The following is a 20,000-nucleotide window of genomic DNA, read 5'->3' as shown; positions in this document are numbered from 1 at the left end:
TAATGATGTATCTATAATATGTATAATGATGTTCATGATTGATTGATGATCTACTGTGCAACATAATAGTAATGCGGAGCCCTAAAATATCAGCAGAGTGCAGAAGACAGCGGAATATGAACTGATAACAAACGCAGCAGTCGCCGAAGAAGCTTTACCCACACACGTAGCAGCATCTTCATCGATAGAGGAACGCTCAATCTTCAGCGATAGAGGAGCTGACCAGATTCCGTCGTCATCATGCGGCGAACAGGTTTTCAAGGAAATCCCGAACAGCGTGTTGGGATGTTGGATATACGCGAGCAGCATCAGTCTAGAATCAGCGAACCAAGTGCTCACAAGCGTTTTACCATAGCTCGGTGTAAATGGCTTCGAATAATGGAGACTCAGTCCCGAGTAACGCCTCCCCAGAATTGATGTTCTCGGAAAATATTAATGAGGCCTTGGCATTGGTAGATAGGCTGCTGCGGCAACATCCACCACGTCCTGGAGAACGTTCTGAAGTACCTACGGACGTGTATGAAGACGTGGACCTGGTGATCGAGGCCGCTTTCAAGGAAAAGGAAACAGGACACACGCACGAGTCTGGGGAGCAGATTACGTTGCGACGTAAGGCTAGTGAGCAGCACAGGGAGCGTTTGCATCGATTGTCTATCAGCGCGAAACTGAACGACTACACTCGCCACTATGGGAACATACATGTGTACGAAGATTATGACTTTGGCAGACAACATGCTAAATTCGCAATTTCGGTCAAGTGCGACGATGACAAAAAAAGTGATGTCAAAGGCATTATCAATCATAACGATAAGCTAAGTGAGAAGAACGAAAGAAAAGTCGCTGCAGTGCCGACGCCAACGCTCTACGAGTACTGCATCTTAGTGGGCTACGATTTGCTGAAGAATCGTCCTTACGTTAAGAGCATATATCCGCCAGAGAAGCAACCGCACAAGCAAATCGGGGAGTTCGTTTACCCTGGCAACGGAGCACTGGTCCGCCAGCGCGACCAGGAGTACTGTATTATTCTAACCGACTATACGCAACGATATTATGGTTTCTGCCGGCGAGTGCTGCCATCATTATGCGAATTTTGTCTTCCGCTCACCTACTGCATAGTAACGAAGCACAACGTACCGAGGGTGTTTTATCAGCTGCTGCAGTGCATAGAAGGCCAGCATGGAAACGGCTGCATGGCCGAGCGGCTGATAAAACAATTTCACAGGCGAAGGCTACCATCGGCCGGTGAAAGTTTGAAAGTAGCGCTACCTAACACCCACGATGAATCGTACGCGCAGATAACCAATTCAATTAGTATATGCCGTCCCAAAGATTTACGCTTAGAGAAAACGGAACTGTTCGATATTTTCCGATGCCTCGGACCAGATAGGCTGATACAGGTTTTTGAGTGTTTGCTGTTGGAAAAGATGGTGATTCTATTCAGCGAGCACCTGTCACTGTTGAGCTCGTGTATTCTGGCGCTCCAGTCTATACTCTACCCATTCCAATGGCAGTACATTCTCATCACAATCGTGCCGGAAGATTTGCAACAAATACTGGAAGCACCGCTACCCATGCTTGCCGGTACATTACATCCGTTGCCCGATGAGCAGTGGCAAGGATTGGCTGACACATGCTATGTGAATCTAGACCACCGAACGGTCCGATTAACAAGAAAAGAGCGATGCTCAATGCTGCCGAGCAAGCTTAAAAATGCGTTACGGGATTCACTGGAGATCGTGAAGATGTTTGAAGATGAAAAGGATCTATGCAGTATGTTAATTGGAAGGTCATTTCTTCAATTTTTTATTGAACTCTTCTTCACTCTCGACACCCAATCGTATAAGGTAAGGTGCCCACTTCAACTCAACAGAAACGATCATTTTCGGATTGGATCAGAAATATGATTCTCATCATCGATTGAATTTCTATTTATGCAGAAAACACAATTTCTGGAACAATTCAAAAATCCGGAAACGCGGCTGTTTCTTGATTGTTTTCTCGAAACGGTTATGTTTGCGGACTTTCGTGAACTTAGACACGCCCCGAATCTATCTGCAAGGACGTCAGCCTACGACGGATTCGATTATACGTTATTCGACAAGAAAATCGCGGAAAAATTGAAAAATCGTTTCGTACATACGGCCAACTTGGATGAAGTCCTAGCCAAAACGGAGATTATTGAAGAAAAGGGAGAATCGTTCATGAAGAGGGTGCACACGCTGACGAAAAGCTGGATTAAAATCCCTGTGGTCGGTCAAAAGTCGCATCGGGGATATCATCAACTACAATGAAGCATTCAATGAACAAAAGGGAAAACCATCAATGAGAAGGTGATCGGGCTGATAAAGAGCTGGATTAAAGCCACTGTGCTTGAAACCCTGTGCACTTCTACGACTTGACGAAAAATATTGTGAACATATATTGGACACGGTGTAAGGATTGACATCAATTATATTACATATTCTTATGTAGGTGACGGCTTGTATCACCTTTCTAAATGCTGGGCATTGCGGATAATTTCGCTTAGCACAACTGTGAAGTATTCTTGAGAAATCGATCTTGGGCATAGCTCTGTAGAAGGACTAACAAATCATCAATAGCTTATTAATTTTAATTCACACCATACCGTTTCTTGTTATACTCTGGTTGATTGTCAATAAATAGAATCACGAGATAAGGACCATTCCTTGGTTCAAGCGTCGGATAAGAAAGTAAGTTTCAGTAAAAAAAAGGCAGAGTGCAATTTGATTGCATTCGTATCGCCTTCGTATGTGGAGCACATATAAAATCAAAATGAAACTCTAATTGTAAATTTATAATAAAATGCATATATTTTCAGCAATATAGAAAAATATAAACGTACAGCATGATATGTGAGTGTTTGGGGACGTTGAAACATACGTACCTTTGTGCCGGTGTATTTGACCCGAAAGGTACGATCGTGCGTCTCCATCGATTTTTCCCGATTTCTGGCCAACCATTCTACATTCACCCGATGAGACTCCTAATACGCATGTAAATGTAAATCCTAAAGCCTTATTCCACTATCTTAAACGACGCGACGCTGTCGCCCCGTCCCCAGTTAAACTGCTCCAGCTGTTCTATGTCTTTGCACCTTATTTCAACCCATACCTCCCGACGAAAGAATCAAACCTTCGGGGTCCCGGAACGATCTGTCGAACCACGATAAGCCTACTTCCCTATCCTTACTCCCTACGATCGCGCTGTTGTGCCTGAGCCATGGTGATGTATTGTCGAACGAGTCGCGATATTTCGTGTGCCTGCTCTGTCTGAACACGAATGACACGCTGTTGCAGCAGATTGCCCACCTTCATGTCAAGAAACAGTGCTCCATCTTCCGAACGTACCTGTGGATCACAATGTGGAGACAGAAATGGTTTAGTCAAGATAATTCACAACATTCGCACTGATGATTGCTCCTTACCTTTCGCGTTGAAATCACTTCGTTGAATGGCCAGTGTTGCATTGTTTCGTGTGTGTTGGGATCGAGGAAGAGGACGCCGCGTCGGTTGAGGGCTAGAATCAGCTCGCGCCACATCGGGCTCGGTTCCTCCATCGGGTTCTCGTCCGCCCAGACGCGCTTCACGGCAAAGAAGCTGCTACCAAACAGGGGCCACGAGGACAGTACATTCAGAAACTGTGCCTTCACCTGTATCGGGCTCAGTCCGGCAACCGATGGCCAGGCCGACTGTACCAGCGCGACCCACTGAGCGGGGCGCAGCTCGCGTAGCGAAAGTGCCGGCTTCGGAAGCAAGAACTTGATCTCCTTCATAGCCGGCAGATGATTCAGATCGGCGGCCCGGTGCAGGATGGCCGCGATGCGGGCCATATCGCGCACATAGTCCGGGCTAGGAGCACCACCGTTCGGTAGCTCGAGCAGCAAACCCTCGAGATAGTCGGGCGCCACCTGATTGAAGAGCACCTCGATGTAGAGCGGTGTCGGTGCTGGATCGCGCTTCAATGCAAAGTGCCACACGGACCGGCAGAAGATCAGGTAGAACGGTTGGCCGGACTTGAGCAGCTCGGTGGTCACGTCCAGGATGTACTCATCGGCTGCCAGTGGCATGGTAAACGCATCACCCTGCACGATGCAATAGAGCGAGAACTCCTGCTGTTCGGCCGGCGATTCAATGCCCAACAGCGAGCAGAGCTCGGCTATCACATCACCGACCACCGTTGAGCAGCGTGTATTAACGATCCGTTCGGCACCACCCGGTAGGCGGTAGATCTGGCGGCGTGCCGATCTGAGGGTGTATGTTAAAGTGTCGAAATTAGCACATGAGAAAACAAATCCAACATGTTCACGCCTTCAAAAACCAAAGCCTACCTTCCAGCGGAGACAGCGGTAACTTCCTCGACGCTTGGTACATTCTTGCGGCCACCGCAGCGCGCCGTCTTGCGGAGGTTCGTGAGGCAAACGGCAGCCGTACCATGGCACGGTCGGCGTCGATCCGAGGCTGCCGAGGTAAGATGCTCGATCAGATACGGTCGCAGAGCGTCGGAGCAACCGAAGTACGCTGCCAGGATGCTAAGCAACCGCCAGGCACGCTGCGCTGAATCGGGACAGGCGGAACGGTTCGCCGTCGTTTGCTTCATCAGCTGACAGTACACCTCGTCCCGCAGCGTCAGATGTTTGTGGCAATGCTGTAGCGACGGAAAGAGGAATGACGGGGAGGGGATTAACGGTGAACGATGTCGCAGCATAGCGTATATCTGGTGACCGGTGAATGAACGGTCTGATACCTACCATCAGCACCGTGTAGACACACTTGACCTCGGATAGCTCCGGATCCACGGCCAGATCGCCACAGTATCGCAGCACACAATCGAAGCATTCGAGCGCCAGGGGAGTCAGATCGGCGGGCAGTCGCAAAAGCGGTGCACGCAGCGGATACCCTTGCCATTTCACCAAATCCGCATGCTGGTTACGCATCGCTCGTTTGTCCGCTCGGTTGGCTTTGAACTCTTCACTGTGAGGGCAAGAGAAAGAAAGAGAGACATTAGAAAGTGGTCGCGATGGAGTGGGAAGGTCAATTTGGCAGACGGGACCTGAACCCCTGTCCTACGATTACTTACTCGGTACGGAAGTGCTGCATCGCAAACTGCAACAGTGAGTGTTTGGTCAGCGATGTTTGCGTCGGTGACGAGTCGTCTTGATGATGGGTCACGATGTGCATATCGTTGTAATTGCCATTCCCGTTACTCATGGTTGAGTTTTTGTGGTTTGCCACGATCATGCCACCACCGGCACCGCCTCCACCACTGCCGGATCGGCCGACACCCGGATCGCCAACACTCCGTTCTCCGTACGGCGAATGGAGCGGGCCACCGTTGCTACCGCTGTGCTTCATGGCACCGTGACCACCGGTTCCGTTGCCGTAAACACCCATCGGTGGTGGAGACGATTCCGGCAGTCCGTGCTCTATGTGCATGTCCTCGAACTCGTCCAGCAGCTGCTGATGGTGCTGCAGATGGTGGTGACCGAGCTGCTGCAGGTGATGATGATGATGCTGGTGACTCTTCTCCGTCGGTGACGCCTGGTTCGGCGAACCGGGGCTGTTGAGGTTCGAGGTTTCCAACCGTTCGAGCGGCACATTGAGGGTGGCCGCAGCGGCCCGTACTCCCGACGATATGGTTGAACCCTTCGATTGTGTCTGGAATGATAGCGACCGCAGATGTGCACGGTTTAGGGTATTAATTGCATAGTTTTGGAAAGCCGATGTCACCGCTACTGTTGAATATATTATTTTTTCAAAGAATAAATGCTTTGAAAACAGTATAACTTGGCAAACTCTTGCTCATGGATTATTTTAAGATAGTTGCAGTAGTTCAAATCTAGTAGGAACAAGCGGTACGTAATTGTTTGCTGGAATATTGCGCCAAAAGCGTTTGTGTGCATAAATAGGGTTGTTGGTTCCATCAGAGGCCTGTTTAATGTTCGGTCATTTTATCCGCAGCGCCTTGTGGAAGTGGCTAGAGAGATTAGAGCGCTATTTTTGAAGTGAAATCGAATCAACGCTTTCGAAAGACGATGAATGCATAGCATTTGCACAGTGTTGAAAACGGAGATGTGTGGTTATCGCACACCGCACTTCCTTTTTGGAAATAGTATTTACCACACCAATAGGTTTTTAGGGCATTACTTTGGCATATGGACACACCCATCGTAGCTTTATCGAGGGAGCTATTTATAAAAACGCTGATGTAGTAATGATCTATTCCATTAAAATGATAGTAGACGGTACCTATTGTAATAGATAATTGCTCACGGATTCTGATTCCGATTCAAATACCCATCATATTTGATAATTGATAATAAATATTTAAATAATTTACTCTCTGCTCTTATAGCAACTTTATTCAAGGAAATTCCGTGAAGTGTTAGTTTTGTAGTTATCAATTTGACGAAACCCGATGCCCGATATTTTGTAGTAGTATCTCGCAGTAACAGCAATGAACTTAAATTGTCCAAAAACGATCTACAATTTTCCAAAACACTACTCTTAATTTGGGCTTCACTTCACTTCGTATAGAAGTGCCGAAAAATGGGTCCCTTATTCAAAAGTGGTATCGTCACGATAATATGGTAATTATCTGATGATTTCAAAATGCAATCATCTTATACCGTTATTAAATGAAACTGCAGACTACTTTAAGTAAAGAAACGATAATGTGCGTTGAAGTTGTGTTGCAAAACACTCTTGTATGTGAAATCGTGTTTCATGATATTCCTGTTCATGTATAAGCCTCGTTTTAATCTCAACAAAAGTTAGGGAAATACTCCCATATGTCACAGGTGGATCCTATAACTAATTGCTATGACTATCCACACCGCTCTCTCGTAGCTTATGCTGTGTGCTTTCATCGCGGAGCGAAAGAAGCACAACAGCAAGCAGAAACCGGATGAAAGCAACCACAGCTCCTACATTTGTCCATAAATCAAACACTTGTTTATTTAACATTCAATTAACTCCATTTTCACCGGAACACAGGGCCCTGGATTGCCTCATTTTCATTCGGTGGTGGCCCTTTCGGGCCGAAACCCAAATTTCCGCTCCATTTGCAACGCAGATTACATAAAAAAGCGAGCCGGCCCAGCGAGTTATGCAAATGCCAATGGCTGCGGTCGGCCGTCACCGAAGCATATCGCGTTCCTGGTATCACCGAGGGGGGTGCACCTTCCTCCCGGCGATGTATGCACGGCTAATTTCTCCAATCACAAACCGCAATCGCGAGTCATCTGTCGATCACAGCACACTAATTAGCGGCCATTAGAGGGTGACAAGAACCGGAGATCCCACGAGCAAGCCACGAGCGTTTGCACAATATATCTCGATTCGATCAAATGAACGATCGATCGAAAGATGATTGCCATAATGAATGCCGGGCATGTTGATCGTACCACTCACGATCCAATCAAACGGTCCTCCTCGCCTGGATCGCGGGCGAGAGCCACCAAAGAGGAAAGCGATTTGGTGAAAAATTAGGAAATTAAGATTCCTCGCGCATTCCTCGCAGAGCTGACAGGGAAAAAAGTGGCTACGTGTTTCGTAAGCTCGATTCGCATTTTCCATCCAACAAATACCATCTAGTCGCATCCACTGAACGGTAGCACGTGTCATCACATGGGCACGTTGCAAAAGTAAAAACCACCAAGCAAGCACAAGCGTACGTTAAACGAGGAAAACCCAAGCAGTTGTCGAAGGAAAATTGGGTAAAAAAAAACCATAAGCATACCATAGCGGGCTGCGTCCATTACGTTCGCGATCGAATGTAGAAAGGACGGGTAAACACACGGAATGGTGCTCAAAAGCAGGGGGGGGTGAACCTGGTGTTAAGCGATTGAAGTGAAAAGTTTTATAACAACCACCGAACCACCAAGCGCAGCATTTCAGTTATGACGTGAAGCGTTGGGGGGGCACGTTGTAGGTGAGTGAAAAGCGCAACAAACCACGACCTACGTGACCCCCCACGAGTTGCTGGAAAATGATGAAAATTTCGCCTCAACGATCATTTAGGATCACCAGCCACCAAAGCCCCCCGGGCCGGTTTGGTGGAAGGAGCGTTACAATCTCTTTTCTCGATGGCTCGGCTCGGAATGGGGGAAAAAAGGCGATGACGATGAGAGTTTGGGGCTTTATGGAGTGTCCATCCATCGCTTTTCTCCACCAGGGGGACACCCAGGGTCTCCCCGCCGTCTGTCACCGATTGGAGGGTGGTCCGTGCGCGAACCTGTGCAACCAAACAGACCATCATCATCATCATCGTCATCTCGACCATGCGCGTGCATGATGGCGTTCGCGTTTCGCTTGTTGGCGAAAAGCGAATAAATAAATAAATTTTCCAAATTCCGACAGTCCGACGAGCAGCACGAACTAAAACGAAACTTTCCAAATATTGCACCGGTCTCCTCCTGGCCAGCCCCCGGGGGCTTCACCCGGTTCATGGTGATGGTGTCCTCATTTTCTCGGCTATCGGTCGGCCGGCTACGCGTCGCTAGGCGTTGCTTTTCGACCACGCACGCTAGACCTCAACCTAGGGGCATGCGCTGTTCCGGAATTTTCTATAATGCGCGCGTCGGTAAAATAGTGATAGTAGGCTGTGTGCGTGCTCGTTACATCACATCTACCACCACTGCACAGCCCGAAACCCCGCGTGAAACAACGAATCATCATTATACTATCCAGGCATTGATTCAACAAGAAAAGAATCAAATTTTCCGGGGGAAACGGCACACCCCCGCCTCCTCGATTCTTCACATATGTTCCATGGCATTCCATGCGCTTCCATGGTACGCGAGATGTGCAAAGAGCGCTTTGGCAGATGGAAAACCGGGAAAACAGCAGCCGATGTTTCTCATCGGGCAGCGCGATTGTGTTTGGTTTTCGGTCGGTTGGTAGGGATCTCGCTCGGGATGATAAGGGGGAGATGATATCGGGGTCGATTAGTGTAGCTTGTTTTCCTACAAAACCGGCACTCCCTCCTCCCAGGCCAGCAAAGTGGAGGTTGAGCTCCGTGGCCGGCGCCAACGCTGCCGCCGCGCCTCTTCTCGCGCTTCTTAACGGAAGATGATTTGATTGAGAAATTTACATCTGGCCCCGACCCAGCTATGCCAAGTGATCGTTACTCACCATCACCATCACCATCGGCACCACTGCTGCCAACGGTATTCAAGGGAACGGCGCGCTCGCAAGCAAAAGCAAACAGCAAGTGTGCGCCGCATCGCATTCCCGCATACTGAGAGCGCACCCGATCCCTCCATCCCCTTGAAGAACCGCTAGGAAGTGGTGAGTGCTTTAACTGTGTGCCCGCGTGGATTCTTTTCCCCCTCTTTTGGCCAGTTCCAAAAACAAGCTGCCTGGAGCCGGTCGGAGCTCGGTATGTAAACAGAACAATCCCCGGAGCTTCAAAGCCGAGCTACTGAAGCAAATGCTGAGAGGAATAGGGAGTTGGGAATTGGGGGATGGCCGGCGGTGCATTAACCTGAGCAAGCTGATCATCATCATCACCATCATGTTGCCCCGATCACACGCTACTCATCATCGATCGTCGTTGATCGCGAGGCGCGTAGGGAAAACGCACACGCAATGATAATTGTATAAATGCGCGTGAGAGCTTTTCCAGCCCCCCCGCTCAAGTGGGTTGTCGTCTTCAAAGGTACACTTTTCGCACCTTTTTTCGGCATCCACGGCGGTTCCACGACAGACAGGCAGACAGGCAGGTGAAATCGTTCGTTCGTTCGTTCGTTCGTTCGCGCGATCGATTTATTGAATGCAATCCTTACAAACGGTCTTCAAATTGCCACGCAACGCGACCAGATTGACGTCGAAAAGCGACGTCGCCCTCGGCCCGTTTGCAAACCGCGTTCCCCCCGTTAAAGGTTGACCGAGAGAGAGAGAGAGCGCGGGGGCTGCGGGTAATGGAAATTTAATGATCGATTCCCGAACTCGCGCATTCGCGCTTAATGGAAAACCGATCGAGCAGCAATTGCTGGCAGGGTTTGGATGGGTTTGTTACAGACATGTAGGGTGGCCTGGAAGGGGAAGTGGGGAGGCCAACAAGCGCGCGTAGATCACACCCGACAAAGAGCAATAACAAGAGCACGCACGCACGCGGGCACGCAGTTTACCTCAGCTGCTTCTCGCAGTGTCTCGAAGCGGGCCAGTATCTCCTTTACCGAAACCTTCGGTTCGATCGGTTCCTCGATGATCGTTTCCATCCGGCCGACGGAACCGGAACTGGCGATACTGTTTCGGCGGTTTTTGAGTGAGGATGAAATCGTACCACCATTACTACTACTACTGCTACTACCACCACTGCTGCTACTACTGTTGGTAAGGGAGTTGCCGTTGGCACTGCTACTGCTGTTTGAAATCGTTGCTGCATCGGTGATCGCCGACGATGTGCTGGCCACCATCGGTGCCGGTGAGACCGAGTTCGATGAGTGACCGGACAGTGGTGACGTCGCCATTGGTAGGAGATTACTCCGGGAGCTAGAGGTGTTGTTGTTGTTGGTGGTGCTACCAGTTCCATCATCATCGTCGTCATCGCCATCGTCATCTTCCCTTCCGTCCATCACACCGTGGCCACCGTGCTCGGGGGCGGACGATACAATGTCCAGCTCGTTGGTGCGGTCGTGCATATCGTGGTGGTGATCGTTCCGCTTCCGGTAGCCGCAGTTGGTGTACTCGCACTGTTCGTGCGATTTCTCCAGGAACGCCTTGATCACCGGACCGTCCAGTGGTTGCACGTTTTTCACGTCCTCCAGATCGCTCCGCCGGTGCACATCGACGCGTATCTGCCCGGTGATGCGTCCAATTTCCGCGATCGAGTCCGAATCGGAGAGCCGCTCCATGTCTTCCTGATCGTCGTCCGGATCGTCGTCGAGATCGGAGCCGGTCGGATCGAACGATTCGACCAGACTGTCGAGGGAGGGTGAGCGGTTTGAGGGACCGCCGGGATGGCCGTGCTGTTGCTGTTGTTGCTGTTGCTGCTGCAATTGACCACCGCGCTGTTGCTGTTGCCGTTCGTTCGACGAGAGTCCCGATCCGGAGCGTCCCACAGCGCCACCGATCGGACTGGGCGTCGGTATGCCATCGTAGCACTTGTACGAGCTTTGCAGCGTCTCGAGACCACCGGAACGTCCCCGGTCGTCTAACAGGCTCATCTTTTCGTCCCCTGCTTGCTTGCTTGCTTGCCTGCTTGTCTGCTCTCTACCTTAATTCTTCCAGCCGGTTTGCGACAACACGACTTTCACAAACGATGAACGCACGCACGCACATACAAAGCAATGGAACACAAACATCCGGGGCACGACTGAAGCCAACCTCGCATGCCGGTTTTCGCATCCGATCCTAGGATCGCGGGCGCGCGCGCGCCTGACGCGATACGCCTATGGCCAGAACGAGTTTTCCAAATCCTACACTCAAAACACACGGAACTACGAAACGGGATACCGCACTTGGGCGAGGGGATGACGCACACAGCACACACTGCTAATGCTGGCTTAGATTTTGCACCCTGAGCACTCCTGGACCGGACCGTGTTTCGGAAGGGGTGGCGCTGCCAGCTTCTGCTAATTTTTTCGGCGATTCCAGAGTTAACTGTTTATCCCCCGTACTTCCAATTCCAGGTGGCCAGCAGCAGCAGCAGCAGCAGGGAGCCCGAGCCAGACTTTGCACTTAACGCGTCGCAACGAACGAACGAAACGAACGATGGTCAATGATGCTCCTCCCTGCTGACCAGCCAACGTGTTATACACACACACGTACACCTGGACAGACAAACGATCGTACAAGCACACATCAAAAACAATTCCTCGCTCAATGCGCCCCTTTTCTATGGGGTGGTTCCGTTACTTGCTGGCACGGAATGGTGCTTCAGCAGCCAGCAGCAGCAGCAGCAGCAGCATCTTCTGCTGGCCACACCACCATCACCACACACCACCGTAGGTTTCCAGTTTGCGCTCTCGCTATCAATAACGGATCATTTCTATTCAAAACGATCTTCCACCGGCATGCACATTCCTCGTTTTCACAGCTAGTGTTAGATGAGGTGCCGTTTAAAGGACGATCATCACGGCGATCACGATCATTAATGCATCTCTCTTTCCCTCTTCAGGTAACTGGCGCGCAATGGCTGTTGCAGGATCGGAATTCAAATGAGGATCGATCGTCCTTGGCCTAGATAGTACACGACAAAGAAACGTCACATTTTCCTCCCCTTTTAGCGGAAGGACACAGAAGGTCACACACACAGACACACACACACACACAGTGCAGATCGTTGCTGTAGTATATTGCACGAAACCTGTCGTGTGTTCCCTTTTCGAAATGGAATGCACCTAGTGGTCACCGCGGAGGCCAAATGCGAACTCCGCTACTGCTGGCCCAGTCGTAGCTGGCTGGCCCCTGGCCGTGCACCAGGCGCCAGATGGTGGCTCTCGAGGGGCCGTGGAGACCCGCAAAAGAAAAAGTACCTCGGCCGAACCGAGAGCTCCAAAGACCCCACGCGCTCTTTCTCTCTTTCTCTCTTGTAAGGTCTCTCGCGATCAAGCGCGTGATCGTGGGTCTCTTGGGGCCTGTTTCCCATTTCTCTTCTCACATTTTCCTTTGGCTTTCGCGCGCGCTCTCTCTCTCTCTCTCTTTCTCTCACTCTCTGTGCTTTCGCTTCACGGGGCCATTTTTCTGCTCTTCCAAAGCCTCCAACAAAGTCTGGCGCATCAAACGCCATTGGAAGTAGTACGGCACCCGGAGGAGTATGGCCGAAAAAGGGAGAAGAAGTGGGATGGTGGGGCGCGGCGGGAGGCCTCTAATGCTCTCTTTGCTCCCGGTTTTCCACATACTCACGCGGTCGTTACGCGGTGGAAAGTTATCGAAGCCTGGTGCTGGTCTGTTGCAAAACAAACGGCCAGCGCTGTACGATCGTCGGTCTTAACTTTGCTCGTGATCGTGATCGCATTTGTGCGAATAAAGGGGAGCAAAACCGAACCGAGACAGAGCGAGAGCGAGACTGCGGCCTGAAGGATGTGAGATTGGAGGAAGGTTTTTTTTTCGAAAAAAAAAGCGGAGCAGATTAAAAACAAAACACCGCAAAGCGCGCACACACACACACACACACACACGCCCATCATGTCCGTGGCGCGCGTGGCCGCCGGGCTTATCTTGTTCGCTTTATCCGTCACGGAACGGAGCAGTGTGTGCCAGCGACCACACGTTATCCGCCCGTACCGATCCGATCCGATCCGATCCGATCCGGAGCTCTCGCCTTTTTTATGAGCTGCTCCACCTCTTCCGGACGGTCGGGGGACCGAGAGTCGAATCGAGAAAGTGCCCCTTGCACATCTAGACACTGCTGGACTGCTTGCTACGCTCTCCATCATTTGCACGATCCTACTGCTGCTGTTGCTCCTCACAATCATCTTCACGAAGACGCGGGCTGTGCTGCTGTTGCTGCTCCACTCTCCGGAACTGGCTCCAGGGGAGGGAAGGACAGCCAGTTAGTGGCGGCGACGGGCCTGCGGTATTTGTTGGTTTTGCTTCGGTTTTGATGATTTCTCTCGATCGATTGATCGGTTTCTTGCTACTGCTGCGTACGTGTGCGTGATTGGCCAATGTTGATTGCTGATGTGCTGGGCTATAGCTACCGGTAGCTACCATTTTTCTCTCTCCTTCACCTTCTCCTCTTCCTCCTTCCTGACGCCAGATCTGGTGGAAATGGAATTTTCTTTGCTTTCAACAAGCCATCGTTGAGCCAGAGGTCTAGATCGTTCCATCCGGCCATCGAAAGATGCGCGCTGATGCGTGCTCGTCGTCGCTGATGAGACCATATGGGACTTTGCGACCCTAAATTTCACCACCCCACCAGGTCCAATTGTTGCATTGTCGAGTGAATGTTGCAGATGGCAGATGAAGTATCGACACTCTGCAGCGTCTCTAGCGAATTGGGATTGTTGGAGAGACTGACGAGATGATCGCCGGTGTCGTGGAATGGTTACTTTCGTCCATTTTCATTTTTTGTCCACGTAATTGACTCTTGTTTTTTTGGGGGAGAGGAATAGAGGATTCGTCCAAAATGATTATCAATTTCTGTCGTAACGACAGCGCCCATTACGGCACACGGCGTGTTTAACACGAGCCAAACGATATCATACGATCGATGTTAATGTGAGTTTTCCAAACCACCCCTCGATACCCTGAACGTGCTGCTATCATCACGCATTTGCGACGGCAATCCGGATGTGCGCATAATTACACACTTTCTCAACACCATTACGTGTCGTCGTGTGTGGATCGATTTTATAAGCAACAGGCCGACCGCACCGATGTCGATGCCGTTCGATCGTTAATGAACTTGATCGAGTCAAGGTGAGGTGACCCTGCGCACCAACCGACGGAAAGAGAACGGGCAAAGAAACCGATGCTAGTAATGCTAATGATTTGTGCACAATCTGCTTTGCATGCAACGTCGTCTTCGTCGACGTTGTCGGTTGCCTCTCGTATGATATGATATAATCTAGCCCAAACTGTGTACGCGATGCGCGGAACATCATTTCACAGGCGGTTGCATTCGAAAGCCTTTTCTAGCCGTACGCGGTTGCGCGGACGTTCGGACGCAAAATGTGGTGAAAAGTGAATAAACATTTACTGCGTTAATTACTTCGGGGCGATTCTCGTGCGCAAGATTATTGCAGAAAATAATCACTTTCTCTTGGGATAATCAACGGGATTCGTGGTTCCTAATGTGGATGCATTTTAATCTCTCTCTCTCTCTCTCTGTGTGCTGCAGTGCAACCGGTTTGATTGCAGGGTAGCGGAATATGATTAGTGCCATCCATTTGCCTTTGCAGAGCTGCGAAGCGATCACCGCTGATGCACCGATGCACTGCTCGATGATCGAGGGCATGTTATCGTGGAAAGCGTGGAAAGGTTTGAGTGTTTTGTCCCATGATATGTCCAGTTTCTTTTGCCAATTTGCGACACCCATTGGATAATCTGCTGTGCAGTTTAAAGCACGGTTAAGAGAACTTCAGTTCACGATTAAGGGCGAGGACGTTAAAGCGAATGAACAGCTCGATGTCTTCTATCAACACTTTTTTCACCTACTATTTTTGGTGACTAGATATCATTTGGAGTGCTATTACATTTTCGATAGTTTCAGTGAAATATAAAAAAGATTGCTACAAGCATTTGGTTCAAAGGACTATTGTCTCAGGTATGGATGTTTAATCATGTTTACAGATAACTAGATTTGGTTTTTCTTGGCTGTACTTAAATATTTTTGAAACATTAACTGTAGAGGAACTTCAACCATTATGTGGCGTTGTCTTCTGTTTCAATTCTTTCAAAGGATTGAGAAAAGTAGTTGAATGCTAGATGTTCAAAATTGAAAATTATTGGCCAGCGTAAATCGTTGGTATTAGAAATCGGATTTGACCAACTAAATAATAGTTCAGTTTATCAACTGGCAAAATTAAATCTGTCATATGCACTCAGCACTGTACGCCATATTTTAGTCGACGAAAGTTCGAATACTCTCGCTGAGGACGCTGAAAGTCATCCAATTAAAAAGACATCTTCGCTTGCACTTTACGGAATGTCATGTGGTTTTATAATTCAAAACTATAAATCCAACATGAGTGATCTAATAATTGATTGCAGATCGAATACATTTGATCAAGAGACAGAGGTATTCAAAGATATCTGCTGTAGTTAGATACACTTGTTGTGCGATTATCATCATAAATCTTATGAATGTTTCATTGGATGCTTATCGCAAGCCTTCACGTGATCCTCTGATGAAGGTAAAGAGAATCTTAAAAATGTTAAATCACGGATAAGGAATGCTTAATTTAGAATGCGATTTATAACATCTTGATCATGCTGAAACACAAACACATCCGAATGTAAATGCTGCTAATAATATTGAGTTGTGGAGAATTTGCTTACTAAAGGAAATTTCGGTTAAAATCCGTATTTTTACGCATGATGTCCAGTTGATTTTAAGGGACAAAAAATGTTGGACCTATCAACCCATTCCACAAAATGCGAGTATTCACATAACGCTCGAGAGTGTGTTAAAAGTAAATGCTTAATTTTTGGCAACGACAACGACAAAACACAAAAAAAACAAAATGACAAGTAATGTAAAATGATAAGAGCTGACACGCATAAGCGGTTCCTAAATTGAAACGATCGCCCACTTGTTATAACAGGTGGATCGCAAAAAAAGGAGCTTGTACCATCTTGCCCGCTAAACGTGACTCGCTCACAATCACGTCCCACTAGGTAAAACATACAACACGGATCATTCATAGTCTGACGACACCTTGGGCACCTACCTGTCGGTACTCGGCGAGGTACGATTGTACCATCACCTGGATGGCGTTGGCCTTGGAAGCGTGCAGTACGATGCGTGCCCCGTTCTTCAGCGTCAGCTGCAGCGTGAGTGGGCGCGGTAGTGTGGCCACACTCTGTATCTCGTCGTACGGGATCGCCCGCTGGATGGAGAGAAACTCGGGTTCCTTGTGGGCGAGAAACACGCCCAGATGCGAAACGGCCAACAGGGTACCCTCCTGTATCGTCGGTGATCCGTTCATCACGAACAACCGAGCGAAATAGAGTGGCCAACCGCGGGCCATATCGAGCACGTGACGCTTCACGATCGCTCGCACGTGCTGCTGCTTGGTCGTCGTGTAACCGTTCGCCGTAATACCGTGGCTACTGAGCAGATTCACCGCCAACCGTTTCTCCTGGGGTGATATTCGCATGCAGGACGTCACGCCGAATACGTCGGCCGTGATTTGGTTAAACAGCAGATCGAGTGCGGCCGGTGCGGTTACCGTTTCGCTCGGTCGGAACACTTCCTTCCGTACGCGCAGTGTCCAGCTGACCCGGTTGTACGTCAGGCAGGCGGCGGCCGGTGCTTTCAGCGATGGATTCTGCTGCATCTGTGGCAGTACCGGGGCCGGTGGATCCGCTAGGCTACCGTCATCCATCTTGTCACTGTAGACGGACCCGTTGGTAGTGGCCGCCGATGTTTTGCGCTCCCGCTCCTGTACACTCTTCTGCACCATGTGCGTCTTGAAGGTGGCGATCGAGTTCGATTGGTTTTGCGTTGCGTTGGCCATGTAGTGTTTCTGTTGCTGCTGGTGCTGCTGCTGGTACTGGTGATGCTGTTGCTGTTGTATCTGATGTTGCTGCTGCTGCTGTTGGTGCTGTTTGTTCGAGCTTGGATGGAACACTTTGTTGCTTTCCTTTTCACGCTGCAGCTGCGTCAGCTCGTAGTTGCGATCGCGTGCCTCACGCTCCTTGTCACGATCGCGATGTTCCCGCGGATCGCTCGAGGTCGACGAGGGTCCCTCGACCTCCGACCGATCCCACACGGATTCGGAAAAGTTCTCGCGATCGCGCGAACGCGACCGTGATCGTGAGCGTTCTCGTTCGATAATCATCTCTTTCTTGAAGCCTGCCCGGGGGTGAGAGAAATGAAACATACCAGAGGGATTCATTAGTAACATAATCACTCTATTGGCCACTGTCCGGTTTATCACTTACTCGTTTCGTACACCAAATCCAGCTTGGCGGCCTCGGCACGTCCCCAGGAATCCATGAAACTATCCTTCGCCCCGAACGTATCACGTTCCTGGCGCTGCACGAACGATGGTATCTCCGATTGGGCGTGATGCATATGGTGGTGCGCCTGGCCAGAGATAAGCCCATGGATCGGTGGCGGTGGTGCCGGTGGTGTAGTGTTCGGTGGCCGGATTGGTGGTGGTGGTGCCGGACCAGGAGGTGCCGGTGGTAGAACCTAAAACCGAGAGAAATCGAAACTAAATAAGAGAAGGAACCCATTTCGTGTTGGTCGGTGTCGTAACCTACCGTTGGCCACGCTGTGGCTGGTGCGCTGATTTTTTTGCTCGCTTCCATACGCTGTACCTGGGTTTTGACCGAGGGCGAATCAACCATCGCGCTCGGTGACTTGGTGCCCGCAGCACCACCGGGTGCATTCAATCCACCGAGCTGCTGCTCTAGCATCATCCGGCGCGTATCCTCCAGCTTGGCCGGTGTACGTTCGGGTCGATCCGATTTGGCACTGGACGAGCGCACCGAATGGCCGGCCGTTACCTGTTCGAGCCGTTGGCGCATCTCGTTGCTGAGCTTCAGCTTACCGACACTGTTCGGTGGTGGCCGATCGGCTCCGATGTCGAAACTACGCTTCGCCAATCGTGCAGCACCTCCCTTAGCTCCGTCGCCGCCAGCCCCCGAACCCTGCTCCTGTTGCAGCTTCTGATCGATCTCGAACTCTTCCCACTCGACCCCGCCACCATTCGTGGGGGAACCGATCGGTGGTGAATCGAGATTTCCGCTGCCGCTGTGCTGCGACTGTGGCGTTGTCTTCCGATTGCTCTGGCGCGTCATCTTGAACTGGATAAACGTTTCCTCGGTTTCGGTTGTCGCCGTTACACCTTGCGGTGGTGGCCAACGCCATTTACCGATGCGCACGGTTTTGGCGCGCCCGTAAGGATCGAGGAAGGGACGCACCTCGAAAGGATCCTTCAGCTCGAGCGGTGGTGGTAGCGGTGGCGGTGGTGGCGGTGGTATTAGATTCGAGGAGGAAGAATCCTTACGATTGCGCAGCATCTCGGAGAACGACGAGGAGGAAGAGGATTGAGCGAGAACGGCGGTAACGGTTCCGGAATCGGATCGTATCGGACCGCCCTTTGCGCTTATTTTACGATTCGGCGTAACGTTCATCGATGCCGTCGATGGTGATGCGGAACTGTTGTGCTTCGGTGATACTCCGGTCGGGGAAGATGAACCACCAGCAGCTCCAGTGGCACCGTTAGTAACGCCTCCTCCTCCTCCTTCCTGCTGTGTTAGCAGCGTCTGGAGGGCCTGGTTTTGGGCCATCAGCTGCTGCTGGATCTGTATGTTCTGTGCCATGGCGGACTGAAGGAAGGCACGCTGCATCTGCTGCTGATAAGCGGTACTATCGACACCGGGCGGTATGGTAAACACGGGCATCACCACATCCGGACTGACCGAACCCATCATCAGCAGCGAAGACGAGGAACCGCTCGAGTTACCCCCCGGCGTCAGTGGTGTTCCGTTGGAGGGTCCCGCATTTTTCGCCTGATGAGTTGTTCCACCTCTGGTGGCACTCGCGACGACATCACCACACTCCAGATCCGTCAGCGAACCATCCGTCCGAACGGAGGCCAACAGTTCACCGACAAACTGGTCGCAGCTACGTACGGTCGAACCCCGGATACTGGCCGCCAGTGAGCGGGCATCGGAAAGTTCATCGAGCGAACCATCCAGCACCGGGCTGAACAGATCATCGAGGAACTGATCGACATCGGAGGCTTGCGATGGTACCCGTACCCGGCGTACGTGACTGGCCAGCGAGGGCGCTTCGCTCGTATCGGACATGGCCGACGAGCGGACACTGAACTCGGATTTTTCCGCGTACTTGAGCGAATGTGAACCTGCGGTTCGTTTCCCCGCGTACTGGGATTTGACGAAGCGTGGCTCCTTGAGCGGTGTGATCGTATCAACCGATCGGTACTTGCTACCGATACGATTCTCACCGAGCGTCAGTGTCATCGAGCTTTCCGGTTCATCGGATTCCGGTGGCAACACATCGTCCTGCTCACCGGCCAGCAGATCATCGAGTGAGCGGGATCGGTTCTTCTCCTCGTAGAATGCACGTTCTTCGCGGAGCGCGTGCCGCGATAGCGAAACATCGTGCGATGTTTTCCTACCGATCGGATCCATATGCCGTGCCGGACCACCGTAATCACTCGTTTCGCCACCGCCACCCATACCGCCTCTCTTTGTTAGTTCGTTACCACTGTTACCGCTGGCGCTGCTGCCGTGCATCGGTTTCTTTGGTCCCGTTGTCACGGCAACGATCTCACCGCTGTGCGAGCTCCGTTTGGCCGATGGTGGTGGTTCCGGTGGTGGTACCTGCGGCCG

General features: G+C 50.7%; 1 protein-coding gene across 1 annotated transcript in view; it reads right to left on the bottom strand.

Annotated features, from left to right (window-relative positions):
• Positions 1–2,811: 2,811 nt before the first annotated feature.
• LOC125956477 (unconventional myosin-XV) overlaps positions 2,812–20,000 on the bottom strand; it is a 31,318-nt gene continuing 14,129 nt past the window's right edge. Inside the window, exons 4-11 of the mRNA XM_049688391.1 lie at positions 17,901–20,000; positions 17,577–17,829; positions 16,361–17,487; positions 5,098–5,675; positions 4,769–4,991; positions 4,349–4,665; positions 3,446–4,265; positions 2,812–3,368 (exon numbers count right to left, since the gene is read on the bottom strand). The exon at positions 17,901–20,000 is cut by the window's right edge and continues 2,359 nt beyond it. Coding sequence (XP_049544348.1) covers positions 3,207–3,368; positions 3,446–4,265; positions 4,349–4,665; positions 4,769–4,991; positions 5,098–5,675; positions 16,361–17,487; positions 17,577–17,829; positions 17,901–20,000 — 5,580 coding nt within the window. The 3' untranslated portion in view covers positions 2,812–3,206. The remainder of the gene's footprint in view (positions 3,369–3,445; positions 4,266–4,348; positions 4,666–4,768; positions 4,992–5,097; positions 5,676–16,360; positions 17,488–17,576; positions 17,830–17,900) is intronic.

The sequence above is a fragment of the Anopheles darlingi genome, chromosome 3 (genome assembly GCF_943734745.1).
Source record: "Anopheles darlingi chromosome 3, idAnoDarlMG_H_01, whole genome shotgun sequence".
NCBI classification, from domain to species: Eukaryota; Metazoa; Arthropoda; class Insecta; order Diptera; family Culicidae; genus Anopheles; species Anopheles darlingi.
This window is presented reverse-complemented; position numbering and strand designations above follow the sequence as displayed.